The sequence below is a fragment of the Schistocerca piceifrons genome, chromosome 4 (genome assembly GCF_021461385.2).
Source record: "Schistocerca piceifrons isolate TAMUIC-IGC-003096 chromosome 4, iqSchPice1.1, whole genome shotgun sequence".
NCBI classification, from domain to species: Eukaryota; Metazoa; Arthropoda; class Insecta; order Orthoptera; family Acrididae; genus Schistocerca; species Schistocerca piceifrons.
Window position 1 is genome coordinate 389,541,443 of NC_060141.1, and position 23,325 is coordinate 389,564,767.

The following is a 23,325-nucleotide window of genomic DNA, read 5'->3' on the forward strand; positions in this document are numbered from 1 at the left end:
CCCTAATGTTTTCTGTACCATCTGGTCTACTCCCTTGCTTTGACTACCTATCTCTTGATATCATTTGGCACTAAGTTTCTTTGCTGGAAGTCTTCTGCACCCTAATGTCATCTGCAGCTATATGAAGCTCTTCCCCTCCTAATACAGGCAACAAGTCGAACTTATTGGATATTGGAAGCTCAAGTAGACAGCTGTTCCCTTTTGCCCATTGCTGGTTACCTTTATCCAGTTCCTACTCCCCCCCCCCCCCCCCTTCAACTTTAACAAAATCTAATTCAGCATGAAGGCACGAATCTTTACTTTCTGTTGAGTAATTCTCTTGTCTTTTTCTGCAGAGCTCACATTTCCATGCATGAGGCTCATTGAGTTCCCATTTAATTCCCCACAACTGCCCCAATGGAACTCCAACCGACAATCTTCACACACCACTCCTTGTCTGACTACCTCATGGCAATATCAACACTTATGATACATTGCAACAAGAGAATTAACACTTACCTATGTGCTGCAAAATCAGGTCTACAGTTTAGCATTTTAGGTGTACAATATAATTCCAAAAATATTTTGGCTTAAAGCAAGAACTCAGCACTTAACTGCACTGTGTGTTCCAAAGTTGGTAACAGCAAATGTTATTTTTTAATCACCATATAACAAAAGTATCACTCGTCACTTGACAATGTTTACTACTAGCAAAATACTGCTTGCTTTGTATGACAATTTTACTTGATTACAAAATATTTGTCAAGGTGAAGGTGATATAAAAGAACGCACCTGCATCACTTTTCCCTACAAAAATTGCCTATTTTTCAGTAGCAATAAAGAAATATCTACAGATTACTACCAGTGCTGTATAAGTGCACAATACATTGTTTAACTTAGAATTACTGTGGGTATATAAATAATAAATGCTTACCTTTGCTAAAGAAATGTCCTTTTTTGGTCCACTTTTCAACAATAGTAACAATGTGCAAACAAGAACCTTTTGTTGTATAGGAAATGCACTTTCTTCATTAAGGGTTTGTGATGTCCCATAAATGTTATTCAAAACATCCATAACTAGTTTAGTATCAACACCTCCAGTGCTTTTATGTGGTGATCTTTGATTGGCTGAATTTGATTCTGTTGGAAGACACCTTAGTTTAGAACATGAAAATTATTTGCATTTTCAAATGTGAGGTGTGTTTTCAGTACTACATACCATTTTGTGCAATTGGCTGTAATGGCAATGGGTCTGCCTGAAGTCTAGATTCAGCAATTTCAATTACTCGCCGTCCAATGTCTAAAGCACGTCTTGCATCTCCTGACACTGATGCAACTTTTGCAGCTAGAAGATGCACTACAGCAGGACTGAATATTTGGTTTACATTGAACTGAAAGAAGAGAAATGTGGACATTAGAAGACATAAAAATAAATATGCCTGGTTCACGGTAGAAGATTTCAAACTGTAATTAAAAAGAAACACAATGACACTTACATGACCACAAAATAATGTTTGCTTCAAAGCTTCGAGAGATTACATAAAATAATCCTTTAAAAAAATTACATATCTGTTAATAAGCAATCAGCACAAATGTTGAGTTGAATCCATATCATAAGCATTTCATTTCCTTACTCAGAAGTACCTAGTGAGATTTTTGGGGAAAATTTAATCATATAGTGGAAAGATAGGCTAATGGTAAACATAGGTGGTGTATTTGTCACAGCAGACAAATACAAATCCACCAAGACAATAACAAACTGTATGTGCAACTGTCTGGGCAAAACTCAATACAATGGGTGTGCATAAAAATTTAATTTGATCCTTCTGTCTACCACCAGACTCACCTCCATATGTAACAAAAACTATAGAGGAAATCCAAGTTCACTAGCACGTACCTTCCCCACTCCAACCAATGTCATTACAGGAGACCCACAATCCAGCCATCTATTGGGATAATAACAGTTTTGTAAGTGGTGGATGTGTCAAGATGTCCTATGAAACAATACTAAAGCATTCCCTGATAACTACCTTTAACAGATTGTTCAGAATCCCACTCCTGATTCAAATACTTTGGATCTAATAGCAACAGACGTGACCTCTTCCCCAAGATCCATGCAGAACTGTTTTTTTTTCTTTAGGTCGCAAAACTGCTATGGTCATTAGCGCCCAGTCTGTGACTTAGGAAACAGTAAAAAACCGAAATTGAAAACCAGCAGCAATGGGAACGAAAGTCATAAAAAAAAAGCTTCAAATGACTGACGTCATTTCACTGGCACTAATAAACTGGAGAACGCGGTCGGCTGAGCGCGTGTCATCTGCTAAAATCGACGATATATCAGGCGATAGCTGTAGATGGGAGCGTAACGGATTAAAATAGGGGCACTCAATTAATAGGTGTCTTACCATCCACAGCTGAGAGCAGTGGGGACATAGTGGGGGAGGATCGCCACTTAGAAGATGTCGATGGCTAAAAAGACAGTGCCCTATCCGGAGTCGAGTTAAAATTACCTCCTCCTGACGACGCATTCGGGAGGAAGAGGTCCAAGCACAAGGAAGAGCTTTCACGTCCCGCAATTTATTATGGGGAAGTGTCGACCAATGCGCGTGCCATAAATGAACAACACGACGACATAAAACGCTCCGTAGATCGGCGAAGGGAATCAATTGAATAGCTGGCCGAAGAAGAGAGACTGCAGCCTTGGCTGCAATATTGGCCCCTCATTTCCACAGATACAAACGTGTCCCGGGAGCCAGAGGAACGCCACCGAGACGCCCTCCAGGTGGAGCAAGCGCAGAGTCCTGAATCCGGTGAACCAGAGGGCGCACAGGATAAAGAGCTTGGAGACTGAGGAGAGAGCTGAGAGAATCTGAGCAGATAACGTACTGTATCCGCTGATGGCGGCGGATGTAGTGGACAGCCTGGAGAACAGCGTAAAGCTCCGCAGTATAAACCGAACACTGTTCGGGAAGCCGAAAGTGATTTGGGGTGTCGCCAACAATATAGGCACTCCCTACACCTAACGATGTTTTCGAGCCGTCGGTGTAAATAATGTGGCGTCCGTCATTTGTGCACATAGAGCAGCAAATGCCCGACGATAAACAAGTGAAGTGGTACCCTCCTTGGGAAATCGACAAAGGTCATGGAGCAGGCAAATCCGGGGACGGAGCCAAGGAGGTGCTGTACCCCAAGCTGTCAAGAAGTTTTCAGGAAAGCGGAAGGAAAGAGAATGGAGCAGTTGACGGAAGCGGACTCCCGGTGGTAGTAGTGAAGAGGGGCGGCCTGCATACCCTACATCAAAGGAGGCGTCGAAAAAAAGGTCATGGGCTGGATTAGCAGGCATCGAAGACAGACGCCTAGCATAACGACTCAGAAGGACTGCTCGCCGATTGGACAGCGGAGGTTCAGCAGTCTCAGCATAAAGGCTTTCCACAGGGCTGGTGTAAAAAGCTCCAGACACTAAACGTAATCCACGGTGGTGGATAGAGTCGAGACGCCGAAGAATAGACGGCCGAGCAGAGGAGTAGACTATGCTTCCATAGTCCAATTTCGAGCGCACTAAGGCGCGATAAAGGCGGAGAGGGACCACTCGGTCCGTTCCCCAGGAGGTACCATTCAGGACACGGAGGGTGTTAAGGGATCGCAGACAGCGAGCCGAAAGATAGGAAACGTGGGAGGACCAGCACAGTTTTCTGTCAAACATAAGACCCAAGAATTTAGCGACGTTGGAAAACGGAAGGTTGACAGGACCTAGATGGAAGGAGGGCGGAAGAAACTCCTTACGTCGCCAAAAATTAACACAAACGGTCTTACTGGGAGAGAAACGGAAGTCGGTTTCGATGCTCCAAGAGTGGAGGCGATCGAGACATCCTTGAAGACGTCGTTCAAGAAGGCTGGTCCGTTGAGAGCTTTAGTAGATCGCAAAATCGTCCACAAAGAGGGAGCCCGAGACATCAGGAAGGAGACAATCCATAATTGGATTGATGGCAATGGCAAACAGTACAACACTCAGCACGGAGCCCTGGTGTACCCCGGTTTCTTGGGAGAAAGTACGGGAGAGAGTAGTGTTCACCCACACCCTAAATGTGCGCTCTGCCACAAATTCACGAAGAAAAAGGGGCAGCCGACCTCGAAAGCCCCAAGAGAACAGTGTGCGGAGGATGCCTGTCCTCCAACAGGTATCGTATGCTCTCTCCAGATCAAAAAATATTGCTACTGTTTGGCGTTTCCGGAGAAAATTGTTCATGATATAAGTGGAGAGAGCAACAAGATGGTCAACTGCAGAACGATGCTTTCGGAATCCGCATTGGGCAGGTGTTAAAAGACTGCGGGATTCCAGCCACCACGCTAAACGGTAATTCACCATACGTTCCAAAACCTTACAGACACTACTCGTGAGAGAAATGGGGCGATAGCTAGAGGGGAGATGTTTGCCCTTTCCAGGTTTCGGAACAGGAATGACGATAGCTTCCCGCCATCGTCTGGGAAAAGTACTGTCGGTCCAAATTCGATTATAAAGGCGAACGAGGTAACGCAGACTATGGCTTGATAAATGCAGCAACATTTGGACGTGGATACCATAAGGTCCTGGGGCGGAGGAGCGAGAAGAAGAGAGTGCATGTTGGAGTTCCCGCATGGAGAAAACAGCATTGTAGCTTTCGCGATTTTGAGACGAGAAAGCAAGAGGTCGCACTTCTGCTGCACGTTTCTTCGGGAGAAACGCTGGCGGGTAATTTGAAGAGCTCGAAATCTCAGCAAAGTGCTGACCCAACGAGTTAGAAATTGCGACGCGGTCCACTAATGTATCATGCGCGACAGTGAGCCCAGAGACCGGGGAGAAACTAGGCGCGCCTGAGAACCGTCGAAGCCGACTCCAAACTTCCGAGGAGGGAGTGAAGGTGTTAAATGAGCTAATAAAGAATTTCCAGCTTGCCTTCTTGCTATCGCAGATGACACGACGGCATCGCGCACGGAACTGCTTATAGCGGATACAGTTGGCCAAAGTAGGATGGTGGCGGAAAACGCGGAGAGCACGTCACTGCTCACGTATTGCATCACGGCATGCCTCGTTCCACCAAGGAACTGGGGGGCGCCGGGGCAATTCGGAGGTGCATGGTATTGAATGTTCCGCAGCTGTAAGAATAACGTCAGTAATATGTGTGACCTCATCGTCGACGCTGGGAAAGTGACGGTCATCGAATGTCGCTAGAGACGAAAAAAGTGTCCAATCAGCTTGGGCAAACTTCCAGTGTCGCGGGCGCATGTATGGCAGTTGAGGCTGCAGTCTAAGGACACAATGGAACGTGTATCCGGAAAGGGAAAGATGGACGGCGACAGCTTGGAAGGAAGTGTTTAAATGGATTGGGTAATAATGGAGAGTTTCATGGAGAAGAATCATGAGTCCTCCATGTGCTGGAGTGCCTTCAACAGAGGGGAGATCATATCGGCCGGATTGAAAATGAGGGAGAACAAAGCAGTCATGGGGACGCAGCTTTGTTTCCTGAAGTCAGAAGATGACCGGCGAGTAGGATCGTAAGAGGATCGACAATTCATCCCGATTGGCTCGAATACCGCAGATATTCCAGTGGATAATGGACACAGGGTGAACAGAAAATGGAGGAATGTGACCAAGGGTGCTGTCAACTCAACGACTGCTCAGAGCTTGCGACTGACAGCATGGAATGGCATTCAGCCGAAGGCAGAAGATCCTGATCCATAGGTTGGTCAGGAGCAGCTCCTGCCACCAACGATCGGCCGGTTGATCGGCCACCAGCAGTGCGCCTCGGCGACACAGAAGACGGCTGAGGGCGATTTCCGCCAGGTGGTGCTGTAGATGGGACACGCCTTGGCGGAGAAGGAGAAGAACTGGGTTTCTTTGTAGCCTTCTTGGAAGTATGATGTTTAGATGAAGGAGGAACCGATGGTTGGGAAGTTGCGGTACGTAAAAACTCTTCACGAGTATGCTCTTTTTTCGAAGTCTTGGTGTCTGACTTTAGGGCTCGAGATTTAGCAGAACCCGACGAAGGGTGAGCCATAGAGTGGGCAGGCGAAAGTGGTGAGGTTGAACGGGCGATCTTTGTGCTGGCCGATCTGACGACCGTGGCACTAAAGGTGAGGTCGCAAGTCTGCGTGGCCGCCTCCTTTGTTGGCTGAGGAGAAGCAAGGACAGCGCTGTATTTTCCTGTCTGAGGCACGGTGGGCTGTCGGCTGGTGAATAATTTTCGAGCAGCAAGGGTCGACACCTTTTCCTTCACTCTTATTTCCTGGATGAGCTTTTCGTCCTTAAAAACGGGGCAATCTCGAGAGGAAGCAGCGTGATCACCCATACAGTTGATGCAGCGAGGGGATGGAGATGGACAAGCACCCTCATGGGCATCCTTGCCACACGTAACACATTTGGCCGGATTGGAACAGGACTGGCTGGTGTGATTGAACCGCTGACACCGATAGCAACGCATAGGGTTTGGGACGTAAGGGCGAACGGAAATTATCTCATAGCCTGCTTTGATTTTCGATGGGAGTTGAACTTTGTCAAATGTCAAGAAGACAGTGCGGGTTGGAATGATGTTCGTGTCAACCCTTTTCATAACTCTATGAACAGCCGTTACGCCCTTGTCAGACAGGTAGTGCTGAATTTCTTCGTCAGACAATCCATTGAGGGAGCGTGTATAAACGACTCCACGCGAGGAATTTAAAGTGCGGTGCGCTTCAACCTGGACAGGGAAGATGTGGAGCAGAGAAGTACGCAGCAATTTTTGTGCCTGGAGGGCACTGACTGTTTCTAACAACAGGGTGCCATTCCGTAATCTGGAACAAGACTTTACAGGACCTGCAATTGCGTCGACACCTTTCTGAATAATGAAACGGTTGACCGTGGAGAAGTCGTGACCTTTGTCAGACCGAGAAACAACAAGGAGCTGTGGCAACGATGGAAGAACTGTCTGTGGCTGAGACTCAGTGAACTTACGCTTGTGAGCAGACATAGTGGAGGTGAAGAAACCATTGCGGAAGAATCCCCCATTATTACCGGCATCTCCGATGGCGCGCTCCTCCCTTGTGGGGGCCCTCTCTGAGGGCACTCCCGCCTTAGGTGATTGTTCACACCTCAGGTCACACCTCCTGACAAACGGACGGAGGGACCAATCGGCACTTGCGGAAGGTATCAGCTCGGGTAATCACCCCTCCCTGAGCCTGGCCGTTACCAGGGGGTACGTACGTGTCCTACCTGTCTACCCGGGGCGGGGAATTACGCGTTACCCCGTCACCGGCTACTCATGGAAATGCGTGGGTCAGCCTTTAGACACGCACAGGGAGGAAAAAATAGAGAAAGGGAAAGGAAAGGAAAGAAGAGGGATCTCAAACGCCGCAGCGGAGAAAAGGGCAAAGAGAAGAGGGAAGGAAAAGAGAAGGACAGAGGAAGGACGAAGACTTGCAAGTGTAGAAAGCAAGAAATTTGTAACAGTTTCGAGCGTCCGTCTCCGGACGTAGGCACAAACCATACTCCCAGAGGGGGAGAAAGGGAAGGAAAGAGCCAGCGGTGAGGGGGGGGGGGGGGGCGAAGATGGGGGACGGTGAAGGGTGCGGAAAGGGAAGGTATGCAGCCCGGAAAGGAAGGAGGGCCACATTAGCTCGGGGTCCCGTGCTCGCTACGCACGTGTCCACAAAAGAGTTGTGGACCCCCTGGGGGGATGCAGAACTGTGTCAGTAACCATGAGGCAGCTGCAGCAACAATGATTACGAAAGTACAAAGGGCACTTATAACAAGTAGAAGCACCTAGATAAAGAGGGAGTAGTGTTGCATCTCAATAAGGAATTCTTTAAACACTCAGCTCTGAAGAGGATCATGTAGAAGACATGGTAGTTTCGTCATGCGGGTGCTTCATATTCCTATTTTCAGCAACACAATCTCAAAAACACAGGTGTCCACAATTATACTAGATCGTCTTGCTCTTGTGCATTTCTTTTTCCTATCTCCTTGTTTTGCCACCCCCATTTGCACTGTACATCCTCATTTCTACTCTACACATTTCTCCTTTTTGTTTACACGTCTGGAGGACATCACAGAAACTTTCGTACAACCACAAGGACTCCTTAAAATCATGTTAAATTCTTCTAAGTTTATGTAGACTCAAATTCCTGAAATTTTCCAATAAATTAACACATTTGCTCTATGAGCACAATTACATTCATTCTGTTCGAGATACCTTATTACACATAAGCATGAACATATTCTCCGACTCTACAACAAACAGATGCCAAGGATACTGGATTGTAGTTTTGTGCAACACCTCTGCCATTCTTCTTGCTGACTAATGTGACCTGTGGTTTCTTCCAACTACTCAGCACGATTTTTTGGTCAAATGATCTTCAGTAAATTTTAACTAATATGTTACATCCACTTTATTTTCAAATAATTAAATAACTTCTTGCTGAATCAGCTGTTATTAAACGAATTTATTAATAAATATATGGGAAACATTGACACCCAACCTTTTAATGATCCTACTGCATGATTAGTCTTAATTTACTTGGGGCTCAGTTGTGCACATCAACGACATAAGCCATTGATGAGGGGAGTCAACCCAATGAAGAGCCTACTCTCAGTCAAATAATCACTGCTTTTGTTTTTATCCTAACTTAACTAAATTTGTGTAATATTAAAATCTTACCTCTGATAACCTTGAAGACAGTATAGTTACAATCTGCTGTTTTGTATATGGTGGGAAATGAACAAGCTTTGGCTTCAATTCCACACGAGCTTGTAACCTAGGAAGTACTCTGTCAGTTAAATCAAGTGCATTTGCAATACCTATTAAGACAAGTTTTGAATCAGGTTTTGATGGCCATTCAAACAATGTATACAGAACGGACTGATTTCGACTATCCAACTGGTCTATTTCATCCAAAATAAATAATCTGCAATAAAAAAACAGATGTTAAATCAACACACAACCAAAAAATAATAGGTTATTCTCTCATTACATCTTACTCACATCATTTTTCTGCTGCTGCAGAGCAACTTTTCAATGATCTTTACATATTCCTTAACAGTTTTTGTTGAGGTCTTCAGATTCAGCTCAGAACATATTCGTGAATATATTGTTTGTGAAGTTTTTAATGCCGTGCAGTTTATGTAAACTGTTCTGTAACCTTCATTAATCTACAAAAAAGGAAGGAATTTTAGGAAAACTAACAGAGCAGTTAAACATGTTACCATCATTAACTCAAATCACGTGATAAAAGCAGTACTATTAATTTAAAAATGCACACTGCTTTTAGGCCCACCTCTTTCAGTCCCATTATCTTTTTCAGGCAAGCTGACTTTCCTGTACCTGGAGGACCAGACACATAAACAGTTCCTGGCTTTCTCTGAAGTAAGTGGTCCTGCAGATAATTTTGGAAGAATTCCAGCTGCTCTTCCCTTCCAGGTAATCCATTGTAGGATGTGCAATGGAGAGCCTTTCGTGCTTGATGAAAGGCAGGATCTGAAAAGAGGGAAAATGAATGAATATAAGTAGATTTGTACCTGTTAGTATGCCGTGATAATAAACTAATACAAATTACTACATTTCTTCAAAATTTGAGTAACATTATGCAAAGAAGGTCAAATAAACTTTTAAACAGTGTTTCAGTCAAATAGTATCCTCCACATAAATGTATAGTCAAATGCACTTCGGAAATTCTGCATAACTAATGACTAATTCTTTAGCAGTAAGACTAGTTTCTTCCTGTATTGCAGTTTTTAGGGAGGTGAAGACCTCAGCTGATGTTCTGAACAGCTCAGCCATCAAATGCCATAATACAAAAGGCCCACAGAGTGTAAAGTCTGGCGATCACGCTGGTCAGGTGATGTTACATGAAAAAAATAAGCATCTAGGAGACTTCTGTTTAGCACTGAGAGAAATCTGAATTGCGTAAGCAGTGGCTCCATCTTGCTGAAACCAGATCTGGTAAATCTACAGCTGATTAAGACTTACTGAAAAAAAAAGTGTTAATCAAGCATGTATGATTGAATAGTTTACTGTCTCACTTGCTCTTCAAAAAAGCAAATACAAATCATCCAAAATCTTCCAACCACACATGACATAGTAGTAATAAGATCATTATGTAGTGTTTTTTCAAGAAGTTCAAAACCATTCTGTCTACCCCTGTACAGGTAAAATCTCAAGTCCTGTTGAAAAATTTGATGCACACCTTCTAATCAACTGAAGAGGTGTAACATGTTCTGAGCAGTTCTCTTTACTGACAGCTGAAATAAACACCTTACCGTGTTAATGTTGTTTGGGGTATGGATGTTATGTGGCCTTCCTTCTCTTCCCACAGGGGGAATGTGGAAGCATCTCCAGAAAGCATGCTGGGCAGCAAGCAACAACAGAAAATAACGGTTTGCCAGAAATGATTCCACAGCATAAGCACAATCTTCATCCCTCCACAGTTGGAATTCGTCAAGATTACAGTACGCACTAGCTTAATGTCAATTCGATGTCTTAGTCAGCCCTCATTTTGATATAATTATTTCAACCTTTCATTATAGCAAAGTGCGTGAACAAAACTTCTCACTTACTCATAGATATCATTTATGTTAATATTTTGATCCACCTGTTTTTTTATTTTTTTTTATTTGAACCTTGAATTAGTGAGGATGTTTTGAAACACACTTGAGTATTCATGTCTCCAATGGAATGGCAGAAAAAGACCATACATGTACCACATCAACACCAGTAACTCTTCTGAAAAATGGTTATGATCTATGACTGAATCACAATTCGAGAAGTTTCTGACAAAGTTGACAATCAACTGGCTCAAGCTACAGATGTTTTTGGTGTGGGACTTGTGACAGCAAAAATTTGTTCCAAAATTTCGGAATTTTGAACTCTGCAACACATTAAAACCTCCACCCTAAAAGCATTAGGGTGAAGGAAGGACATACACAAAAATTTAGATCACATGATAAAACCCACCCTCACAAATAAAACTAAAAATTAAATCAGTTGATGAAGCATTGTCAAATAAAATTAGCGGCAACGAGTCCGGTAACCCAAGATTTCGTCGCAGGGCAGTCAAAGTGAGACAGTGCATCACAATATGGGCCTCTGTCAACCGGATGACGCATCGACACTGAGGCAGGTCTTCACGGTACACAAGATAGCCGTGGGTCACCCACACGTGGCCAATTCGGAGCCAGGAGGTAGCCGTGGGTCGCCCAAGTGTGGCCAATGTGGAGCGGAAGAGAACCAAAAAGTCCCAGCGAAAGGCCAGCGTTGAGGACTGGCACACATTCGTAGTCTCCTTTAACGGCACGCAGTTTATTATGCGTACTGAGACTACGCCATTCCATCTCCCAAAGCTGAAAAACCTAGCGACGTAAAAACGAATGCAGGTCAGTTATTGGAATGCCGATCTCCATAAGCACTTTCCATATAGCCTGTTTGGCCAGCCTGTCAGCAAGTTCGTTGCCTGGGATTCCGACATATCTTGGGGTCCACACAAACACCACTGAAGAACCGGACCGTTCCAGGGCATAGATGGACCCCTGGATGGTCACTACCAAAGGATGACGAGAGTAGCATTGGTCGATAGCTTGTAGGTTGCTCAAGGAGTCCGTACACGGAAGAAACTACAACTCATGGCATGAACGGATGTACTCAAGAGCACAAGATATAACCACCAGCTCTGCAGTGAAAATACTGCAGTCATCGAGCAAGGAATGCTGTTCAATAAGTCCTCCATGGACATATGCAAAGCCGACATGACCATAAACCATCGAGCCATCGGTGTAAACCACTTCACGGCCTTAGTACATGTCAAGAATTGAGATGAAGTGACTGCAGAAAGCCGCGGGGTGAACAGAGTCCTTTGGACTATGTGAACGGTCCAGGCGAATCTGCGGCCTAGGTGTACACCATGGAGGTGTACACAATTGGACCTCGAGTATACGTGGTAAAGGCAATGACTCCAGACAGAAGGGATCGCATGCGAACTGCAATTGTAAGCCCAGACCTGGGCCACCGATGTGAGAGATGAACCGCCGTGGGTGGGAAAAGGAGACGGTAATTCGGATGAGCAGGAGAACAACGAACGTGTGAAACGCAACTGGCGAACAGTTGTGCACGCCTGACCTGCAATGGAGGGACTCTGCCTCCGCAAGGACGCTGGTCACCGGACGCATCCTAAAAGCTTCCATCGCTAGTCGAACGCCAAAATGGTACACTGGATCGAGGAAACGCAACGCTGAGGGTGCCGCCGAACTATAAACCGGACTCCCATAGTCAAGGCGGTATTAAACAAGAGCTCTGTATAGCAGCAGCAGCAGGTAAAGTGATCAGCACCCCAGTTGGTGTTGCTCAGGCAGTGGAGTGAATTGAGGTGCTGCCAGCAGTTCTGCTTAAGCCGACGAAGGTGAGGAAGCCAAGTCAATCGGGCATCAAAAACCAGTCCTAAGAATCGATATGTCTCCACTACAGTTAGTGGATCGTCATGAAGGTAAAGTTCTGTTTCTGGATGAATGGTACAATGCCGATACAAGTGCATAACACACAACTTTTTTCGGCCGAAAACTGGAAGCCGTGAGCGAGAGCCCATAACTGCGCCTTGTGGATGGCTCCCTGTAGGCGCTGCTCAGCAACACCAGTACTGGTGGAGCAGTACGAAATGTAGAAGTCGTCTGCATACAGAGAGGATGAGATGGACGACCCTACAGCAGCTGCTAGACTGTTAATGGCCACTAAAAATAGCGATACACTCAATACAGAGCGCTGCGGGACCCCATTCTTGTGGATATGGGGGGGAACTATGGGAAGCACCAGCTTGGATACAGAAAGTACGGACCGACAACAGGAAATTCTGGATAAAAATCTGGATTGGACCTCGGATACCCCAAGATGTATAATGTGTCAAGGATATGATGTCACCAGGTGGTGTCATACGCTTTGCGTAGATCAAAAAATATGACAACAAGGTGTTAGCGTCTGAAAAAGGCTGTCCGTATGGCAGACTAGAGGGACACAAGATTATCACTGGTAGAGTGACCCTGGCAGAAGCTGCCCTGACATGGAGCCAGTAGGCCACATGACTCCAGGACCCAACCCAACTGCCGACACACCATACGTTCCAGCAACTTACAAAGAACGTTGGTGAGGCTCATGGGCCGATAGCTATCCACATCAAGCGGGTTTTTACCAGGTTTGAGCACCAGAACGATGGTGTTCTCCCGCCACTGCAAGGGAAAGATGCCATCGCACCAGATCCAGTTAAAGATGAGGAGATGGCACTTGTAGTCAAGCGAGAGATGTTTAATCATCTGACTATGGATCCGATCTGGCCCAGTAGCTGTGTCGGGGCAAATGTGCAAGTGCACTGAGGAGCTCCCACTCGGTAAATGGGGCGTTATAGGATTCACTGTGGCATGTAGTGAACGAACTTTCCTTTCCATCCGCTGTTTGAGGGTGCGAAGGGCTGGGGGGGTAGTTCTCCGATGCAGAGGTTCGAGCATACTGCCTAGCAAAGTACTCAGAAATCACGTTTGCATTGGTACATAGTACGCCACTGATGGTAATGCCAGTGACACCTGTTGGGGTCTGGTACCCAAACAGACGTCTGATCTTCGTCCAGAATTCGGAAGGTGATGTACAGCACCTCGTGGTCAACATGTATCTCTCCCAACACTCCTGTTTCTGTCGTTTTATAAGCTTGCATACACAGGCATGGAGCTGTTTCAAGGCTATAACATGCTCTATGGAACAGTGCCACTTATGTCGCTGGAGAGCTTGCCAACACTCTAATTGCCTCAGCGACTTCAGGCAACCAACAATGGACTGTTTTTCGCTGGGGGCACCCTAAAGAGTGAGGGATCGCATTTATGCAGCAGAAACGATTGCGGTAGTCACCTCCTCAACCATCACATCGATGTTACCATAAGGGAGAGTGTCAACGGTGACATTAGAGGTGAAAGTTTCCCAGTCCGCCTTGTTTAAGCCCACCTGGGCATGTGTCTGAGGGCATGACACTGGAGCAGTGACAGGAAGATGGGGAAGTGGTGACTACCACACAGATCGTCAAATGCTCTCCAGCAGATAGATGAGAGAAATCCTGGTCTGCAAATTGATTAATCAATGGCTAAGTAACTACCTCGAACCACAATGAAATGTGTGGCAGCCCCAGTACTTAAACAGGCAGAGGTCGAACTGAGACGGTAAAGTTTCGACATCTCTGCATCGGCCAGTAAGCACGGTGTCACCCGACAAGGGGTTATGGACATTAAAAACTCCCAAAAGTAGGAAAGGTTTAGGGAGCTGATCAATTAGTGCAGCTAATACATGCTGGGGTACTGCACTATCTGGAGGAAGACATTCATTGCACACTTATTTCCTGAGCTGTCCATATTCTGGCAGCCACAGCTTGAACAGGGGTTTGAAGGGGCACAGTTTCGCTACAGATTGATTTTAGGACATAAGTGCAAACTCCACCTGACACTCTATTATAGTTGCTATGGTTCCTGTAATATCCCTTATAGCCTTGGAGAGCAGAGGTCCTCATTGCCAGGAACCAGGTTTCCTGGAAGGCAATGCAGAAAGCAGGTGTAAAGCTTAACAGTTGCCATAGCTCAGCCAGGCAGTGGAAAAAACCGCCGCAATTCCACTGGCGGGTGACATAATTGTGAGACTGGGAAGGCATGGAATACTCAATGAGGCAGTTTACACCTCAGGGTTACCTGCTGCCACCAGCATTTTGCCTGGGCAGTCTACATCCATTGTGTCTGAGGATTCGGTGAGATCCAGGTCTCCAGGTCCTCAGACGCCACAATCTCCACCCCATCCTAAGACGCAGAGCTTGTAGACAGCGGAGCTGTGGGTGCCACTGCAAATTCCTTGTTCTTATGGGTCTTCTTTTTCTATTTCTCACGCTTTTCCTTGGGTTTCTTGGCTGGGAGGACTTCACTGAATCAGTCTCCGGGACAAGGGATGAATGTGAAGCCCTATGACCAGCTGATTTTGGGCTCTTCAGCCACTGGCGGGTGTTATCTTTCCCATTAGCAGAAGCCTGGGAAGGGAGTGACCAAAGGGACCCCTTTCTGGCGAGAGGAGCTGACTGGAATTCATGGAACTGATGGAGCTACAACTATTCTCATAGTGGAGGCATATGCGGAAGTCATAGCCACAGGATGTAGGCACTCCAATTTCCTCTTAGCATCAGTGTAGGCCAGTCGGTCCAGAGTCTTATATTCCATGATTTTCCCCTTTCTGTAAAATCCTGCAGTCTAGTGAGCAAGGTGAATGATGCTCTCCGCAATTGACACAGGTGGGGCACATGGAGTATTGGGATGCGATGAATGTCCACAATCTCGACAGGTGGGGTTGGAAGTACAGCGGGAAGATATATGGCCGAACTTCCAGCACTTTTAAGCACCTTATCAGGGGAGGGACATATGGCTTGACGTCACAGCGTTAGACCATCGCCTTGACCTTCTCGGGCAATGTGTCACCCTCAAAGGCCAAGATGAAGGCACCCGTGGCAACCTGGTTATCCCTCAGACCCCGACGTATGAAATCAGCAACTCGCCAGTCTAAATTGGCGCGTAGCTCGTCGTCAGACTGCAAAAGAAGGTCCCTGTGGAATATCTGCAAAAGAAGGTCCCTGTGGAATATATTGCCCTGGATTGTTTTTAAGCTCTTATGAAGCATGATGGTAACAGAAACTTCCCTCAACTTGCCACAAGCAAGTAATGCCCATGACTGGGCAGAGGATGCTGTTTTTATCAAAAGTGATCCAGAGCGCATTTTGGACAATCTCTCCACCTCCCCAAACTTGTCCTCCAAATGCTCCACAAAAAACTGAGGCCTCATCAACATTGAAGATTCCCATCAACTCTCGCACATATGAGGTACAGGGATGAATAAGCTTCACTGCCATCCTTGGCCTGGCGTTCCTCCCATGGTGTGGCCAGGGAGGTGAACGACTTGGGGACATGTTTCTTAGCTCTTAGATTTTGCCCGCTTAAGAGACTGATGGCGGCAGATCACCAGCAAGAGATTATGTACTACGCTTCGTGGCGTGTCATCTGCCTTGATACCACCCACTCCGACCAGGGGGCCTCCCCACGGGCGCCACCCAGCTGCAGCAAAGGCCACCTGGCAGGATGCCCGTTGCCGAGGGTCCCGTCCCGATGCCCCAGGGTGACGGGCATCTTCTCCTTTGCATATGTGGGGAGTTAACGGCACAGCCATTAGCAGAGTGATCCCTGTGTTGTCAGGGGGCCACAACCAACAGGCTACATGGTGGCCCCACCACAATGGACTGGTTACCGTGCTGAATATGATTGGTGGAAAACTTACCCAGGAAGGTGTCCTCACCAAAGAGATGGAGAATGGGCATGACTGCAATGTGATGACAAGAAAGTGGGCTAAAGATCTCGATGCACGATGAGCACGATGCACCACGTAAGGCGCCCTTCCCCAATTAGCCCACTCTTTGGGGAAAAATTTTGAAAAATGGAAGTCAAACTCTACAGGGGACCATCACATAAAGGCTGAAACATGTGAGACTCCTTTTAGTCGCCTCTTACGACAAGCAGGAATACCTCGGGCCTATACTAACAACCAGATCCGCAAGGGGGTGGTGTGGGGGTGTAGAATGATTACAATCACTTTAAATTTTTGGAGTTTCATGTCCATGAGAGGAAGTGACATCATTTGCTACAACAATAACCGCAGCAAGTAAGTTCCCCTGTATAGTCCGATTTAAACTAGTTGTGATGCTATACCAAACATTGTCTGCAGGCAGCCATCTTGATGGCAATACAAAATCACTAAAGCCTCTTACAAGACCCACATAAAATATCTTTTATACAGGTATGATATATGTCTTTACAGTTTTTCTATGCATTTCATAAATACATGGCACTTCAGTTTTATCAGGAGCAGGTTTTTCACAAGAAAAAAATTTTCAACACTGCATGCAGCATAAAATACAAATGATTCAACCAAGTAAACATTTTTATTGGGAGCTTATATGTATAGGATATGAAATTTATTAACATTAACTTTTTTGTAAAGCCATAAAGAGTGGAAAAAATCCCCAAAAAAATCAAATTCGAAGTTCGAGTTAGCATCAAATTCTTAAATTTAAGGTAATTTCACTGTGGTTAGGCATATATACTGCCATAAATTTAATGTAATATCAACTGATGTTATCTGTATTTGATTTCAGATAACTCCTGAGGGGTTACACTGCACGCAGTCTGCATACTTAAAACTCACAGGCCCTTGCTCAAACACTAATTACAAGGGCTTTTGTCCTGTACTGAAAATCTACGATAAAATGAAGTATGATCAATCATAATCCACGAACAGATCCTTTGAATGTCTTTCCATTGCCTCAAAAACATTTCCAAACTTTGCCAATTTTTTGCTCACTCAAATGAGAACCTAGCCTTAAAGAAGAGAGTAATATTTCCAAAGACAGGGGTGAATATTACTAAATTATCATATGAATATAATGGGGAAACATTCCACGCAGGAAAAATATATTTAAAAACAAAGATGATGTGACTTACCATACGAAAGCGCTGGCAGGTCGATAGAAACACAAACAGACACATACATACACACAAAATTCAAGCTTTCGCAACAACCTGTTGCCTCATCAGGAAAGAGGGAAGGAGAGGGAAAGACGAAAGGATACACAGACATAAGCTACAAATGTCTGCTTGTGTCTGTGTATGTGCGGATGTATGTATGTGTGTGTGTGCGAGTGTATACCCCTTTTTTCCCCCCTAAGGTAAGTCTTTCCACTCCCGGGATTGGAATGACTCCTTACCCTCTCCCTTAAAACCCACATCCTTTCGTCTTTCCCTCTCCTTCCCTCTTTCCTGATGAGGCAACAGTTTGTTGCGAAAATTATCAGTTTCATAAGTAATGGATGCAAAATAGAAGGGTTGAAAAACTGGTTGAAGAGGACCTTTAAGAAAGTCAGTTTGGTGGGTCTCAGAAAAAAAAGTAGACCCCAGGGATTATTTTAAAAGATATAATGAAGAAATTCAAAATTACATTTATAGCATTTGTGTTTAATGTTCTCATGCCACACTCACAGTTTTCTGCATGTTTTATTTACCACATTCCCATAGAATTTAATACATTCCCACTTCTCCCAATCAAAGATCCTTTATTGGCCTGAGCTGACCTGCCATATTGTCAGGAGGGTGTAAGATAATGTTGACATTTAAGTTTTTTCATAATGCTGACTATGACTGGAAGGAAAATAGAAAATACCAAGCGGAATGACAGTAATCACTATCCAGAAGATAATCACACTCCTGTTACTTTCACATTAACACCACAAACACCTCTCTCTGCGCTGCTGCTGCATTTCAACAAAATCAAAATGTAAACCATTCAAAACCAAACAAACAAGAAGAGAACACAATGTTTATTGTTCTGCCATACAGCATTAGCTCAGCTGATCAAGACAAGTAAGGTGTAGAACCACAATATAAAGTAAGATACTAACAAGAGTGCTATATTCCATGCAAATAGCTTCCCAAATTCAGTTCACCTGTGTTGCGTGACGAGGAACGCATCCAATCGCACAGCACAAGGGAATGGTTTTTATGGAATGTATGACCCTTTTATTCTTTTGACATTGAACTTTTGGTCCCACGGCAACAGTGGAGGATAATGTCAGATAAGCAATTTTACTTTTTACACCAGATGACGGAATTTTAAGTGTTCCAAAACTGAATGTTGCACGGTTTCTTCATTTTACAAAATGAACTTATACAGTTGAAGATGATCCTTAGCAAGCACTCTGTGTTAGTAGCTTATTTTAGATTGTGGTTCTACTCCTTACTTGTCTCTATTGGCTGAGCTAATGGGGTGAGGATGACCTCAGATGGTCAAATGATTTTACTTTATACACCAGATGATAGAATTTTTTGTGTTTGAAACCAACCCCGTACACAATAAAATATTGTCGATTAATCCAGCTGTTGTGTGGCTACAACCACAGGGCTACCTAAACCAAGGGTGGGCATGCGGTGGTCCACGATTGGTTCCAATCCAGCCTGTGGAAGATATTCCGGATGAACACGCAATGAATGTGCCCTATAAGGGGCTAGGGATGCCATTCATATTGGTGCGTTAACCCACAAACATTTACATTTTGATTTTATTTACTAGGAGCACTGCTGCATCAAATGCCAAGTTCACTCAAGAGCTTAAGTATGTGAATCAGGCCAGCTTGTCACCAAAGGTCGTCTATGTCTTATCTAAACAGTACACTTCTTATCATGGGTTCATGGTAGTAGGATAGTGCTATTCAGCAAGTGACCATCTAACTCAGCTTGCCCTTTTATCATTTGATATCATGCAGAAGAACAGATGAAAGGAAACATGTAGATTTCATATTGTTAGATTTCTGAAAAGTGACATGCCCCACTGCAGACTTAATGAATGTACGAACACACCGAATAGGTTCCCAGGCATGTGAGTGACTCAAAGATTAAGTAACAGAAACTAGTGCCTCATCCACGACATTGAGTGTTCCTCAACCAAAGATATCGTCATGAGAGCACAGGAAAGTGTGATAGGGCTACATATTCTCTATATACATAAATGATCAGCTGGACAGAGAAAGCAGCAATTCTGCAGCTCTTGGAGGATTCAAGATGACTTAAACAATTTCTAATTTGTGTGATGCGAAGGGCAGCTAGCTCTAAATGTAGAAAAATGTAAGTTATGCAGGTAAGTATGAAAAACAATCCTGTAATGTTTGCGTACAGCATTAGCAGTGTTGTACTTGACAAATCACATCAATTAAATATCTAGGCGCAATGCTGCGAAGCTATATTAAATGAAACAATCATGTAAGGATTGTGAATGGTCAGCTTTGGTTTCCTCAGGGAATTTTAGGAAAGCATGTTCCATCAGTAAAAGAGACATCTAGAACACTAGAGCAGCCTGTTCTGGAGTAATGCTCGCATGTTTGGAATCCCTATCAGGTCAAATCAAACGAAGACATCAAAGCAAGTCAAAGGCCAGGATGCTAGACTTGTCACCAGTATGTTCAATCAACAAACAAGTATTATGGAGATGCTTCAGGAACTCGAATGGGAATCCGTGGAGGGAAGATTTTCTTTTCGATAAACACTATTGAGAAAATTTAGACCCCCGCATTTGAAGCTGACTGCAGGGCGTTCTACTGCTGACAACATATATTTCGTGTAAAGATCATGAAGATAACATCTAACACAAAGCAAGATATTGGAAAATGCTAGCAAACTTAAAGAAAGTTAAAAACACATTTTCACTAATCACTGTTTCAATAAATTATCGCAAATCTAGATTCGTGGATTGAAAATTATTGTCAAGCTACATGGAGAGTAGTGTTTTATTATGAAACATGAAGACTAGCAGCCAAGTACTGAAAGATGAACAGAAAATTTTTAGATGTACAAAAATTTTTCTTTGAAAAATACCATTCTGATCAGGTAAATATTAGGCTACTAGCAGCAAATAATCAGCTACACGATGAAACTGACACAGCAATCATACAAATTTACACTCAGCTGTGTGTGAAAAGAAAAGAACAGGAGTTATATTTTATCGTTTCTATGTCGACTTGCTCTCGTGATAGTGTATATCTTGACTCGTTACACAATCCTGAAGGTGGTTCTTGATGGTGTATACGGAACACAATGAAAAGGAAATGTATATTAACATACCTGAATCGAACAATTTTTTGGGGGTTAAGTGTTTCTCGTCTTGTGAATCACTTCTGGCTTTTGGACTAGTCAAGTTCAGTTTCATCAGTAGTTGGGATGGAGTAGTAGATGGGGTTGTTGCTGATACGCATTTCTCTCTCTTTGGAGGACTCCCGCCATCAATTTGACTACCTGAAAAATTCACATGTTAAGGCTAACGTCTTTTGTACATATAAATAACTTAAAAAAAAAAAAAGGGGGGGGGGGGGGGGAAGAACTTACCAGCTGATTTCACTTCATTGCTAGTACAGCGTTTCCTTGCCGCAATACGATTCTCTGTATCTTGCTGCGGATTTTCACTAGCAATTCCTGCCTTTGAGTTACTGTTATCTCCACATACATTCGTTCGTGATGCATCAGTATTTTCTTTGCATGAACCGTAGAAATCTTTCACAACCAAGGTTCTCTGGGGATTCTTTCTCACCTTAAATCTCAGATTCGTCTGTACCATTGCCATTTTTGTGGACTTCGTTTCCTAGTTCAGTTCGTAAGAAGACACACTGATAAGCGTATAAGAGACACCGGAATTATGCCGTTGATTTGGTAGCACACGCTTTCACATCACATTGAAAGCAACACTAGATTTGGCGCGAAAAACGCGCGGTAACGCTTGAATCGATAGCCGAAACAACGATCAGTATCGATAGAACAGAAGAAACATTTGGATAGCTTTTTTCAAATTTGTATTTATTATTAATATTATTATTACTGGCCCTTGAATGCTCCAATTACAGCGTATTGTTATTAGTGCATAAGTAAATAATATTGTTCTTTACTCATTACGTCACATTTCCCAATGACACTTTCTTATTTCTGCCTAGATTGGGTTGTATTTTGCAGAACACATGTAGATACGTGTAGAATAAATAGCAGCATTAAACAATCTCTAAACATCCAAAACTCTGATCGGTAGCAAAATTTTGCTTACTATTATTACTGTATATCGTCTCTTGCGATATTCTGAATACTTGGAGCTCCCATGACGTAACTGGTTCAGATCGACAGTTTCGTAGATACATACATTAAACCTTATTCCATAGATCATGAATGCGACATTGCGCAATGATGTGGAACGTCTCATTTAACATAAGTTTTCGTTACACAAATTAATTGATTAATTTTTTTACAGTTACTTCTTCATATCTAAAAATTTATCTATTGAGTAGATTGAGTTGTCATTCAGAAATACTTTTAATTTGCTTTTAAATGTTGGCTGACTATCTGTCAGACTTTTAATTCTATTTGGCAAAAGACCAAAGATTTTTGTGGTAGCATAATTCACCCCTTTATTTCTTTTAAATGTTGGTTGACTATCTGTCAGACTTTTAATTCTATTTGGCAAATGACCAAAGATTTTTGTTGTAGCATAATTCACCCATTTCTGTGCCGAAGTGAGATTTGATTCAGAATAGTGAATATCATCCTTTCTTCTAGTGTTGTAGCTATGCACTTCGCTGCTATTTTTGAATTGCGATGGGTTATTAATGACAAATTTCATAAGTGAATATATATATTGCGAAGGTATTGTCAATATCCGGATTTCCTTGAATAAATGTCTGCAAGGTAATATTGGGTGGGCTCCAGCTATTATACTAATTACACACTTTTGTGAAATGAATATTTTCTCCCTTAATGACGAATTACCCCAAAATACGATGCCATATGAAAGCAATGAATGAAAATAGGCATAGTAGACTAATTTACTGAAATGTTTATCACCAAAATTTGCAATAACCCTAATAGCATAAGTAGCTGAACCGAACCGTTTCAGCAGATCATCAATGTGTTTCTTCCAATTCAATTTCTCATCAATGCACACACCTAGAAATATTGAGTATTCTGCCTTAGCAACAGACTTCCGCTCATAGTCTATATTTATCAATGGTGTTAAGCCATTTACTGTACAGAATTGTATAAAATGCGTTTTCCCAAAATTTAGTGAGAGTCCATTTGCAGGGAATCATTTAATAATTTTCTGAAAGACATTATTTGCAATTTCCTCAGCTGATTCTTCCTTGTTGGGTGTGAATACTACACTTGTATCATCAGCAAAAAGAACTAGCTTTGCATCTTCATGAATATAGAGTGGCAAGTCGTTAATTTTTATTAAGAACAATAAAGGACCCAACACTGAACCCTGTGGGACTCCATTCTTGATACTTCCCCAGTTAGAGGACTCTGCTGGTTTTTATTGATTGTCTGTACTGTGTTGGTGATATTGCAGCTCTGGTTCTGATTATGCAGTTTCATGTTCCAGGTGCAATCTAATTAAAAGTCATCATCCTCCTGAATTAAAAAAACTATTGGACCACATTTATGTGGATATGGACGACTAAGTCCACCCTTTTCTATTCGTTGTGTAATGCAGTAAAAACGAGTAAAAATTATTTATTTTGGGTGCCCTGAGATGAATATATAGGCAATTGGAAAACTCCCTTTCATCGTGAGTAATTTATAAAATATAAACCACTTAAAGAGTAGTGTAGCTGCCTGATACTCTTAATAATCATGTCATTAGAGGAGATATTTTGCACTGCAAATCCAAAGAACAAAAGTTACGGGCTTAAATGTCATACACCAATATGGGTAAC

General features: G+C 43.5%; 1 protein-coding gene across 1 annotated transcript in view; it reads right to left on the reverse strand.

Annotated features, from left to right (window-relative positions):
* LOC124795012 (cell division control protein 6 homolog) overlaps positions 1-21,345 on the reverse strand; it is a 39,889-nt gene extending 18,544 nt beyond the window's left edge. Inside the window, exons 1-7 of the mRNA XM_047258774.1 lie at positions 20,957-21,345; positions 20,696-20,866; positions 9,265-9,464; positions 8,973-9,139; positions 8,649-8,895; positions 1,199-1,370; positions 914-1,119 (exon numbers count right to left, since the gene is read on the reverse strand). Of these exons, the coding sequence (XP_047114730.1) occupies positions 914-1,119; positions 1,199-1,370; positions 8,649-8,895; positions 8,973-9,139; positions 9,265-9,464; positions 20,696-20,866; positions 20,957-21,191 (1,398 nt within the window). The 5' untranslated portion in view covers positions 21,192-21,345. The remainder of the gene's footprint in view (positions 1-913; positions 1,120-1,198; positions 1,371-8,648; positions 8,896-8,972; positions 9,140-9,264; positions 9,465-20,695; positions 20,867-20,956) is intronic.
* Between the last annotated feature and the right edge of the window lie 1,980 nt (positions 21,346-23,325).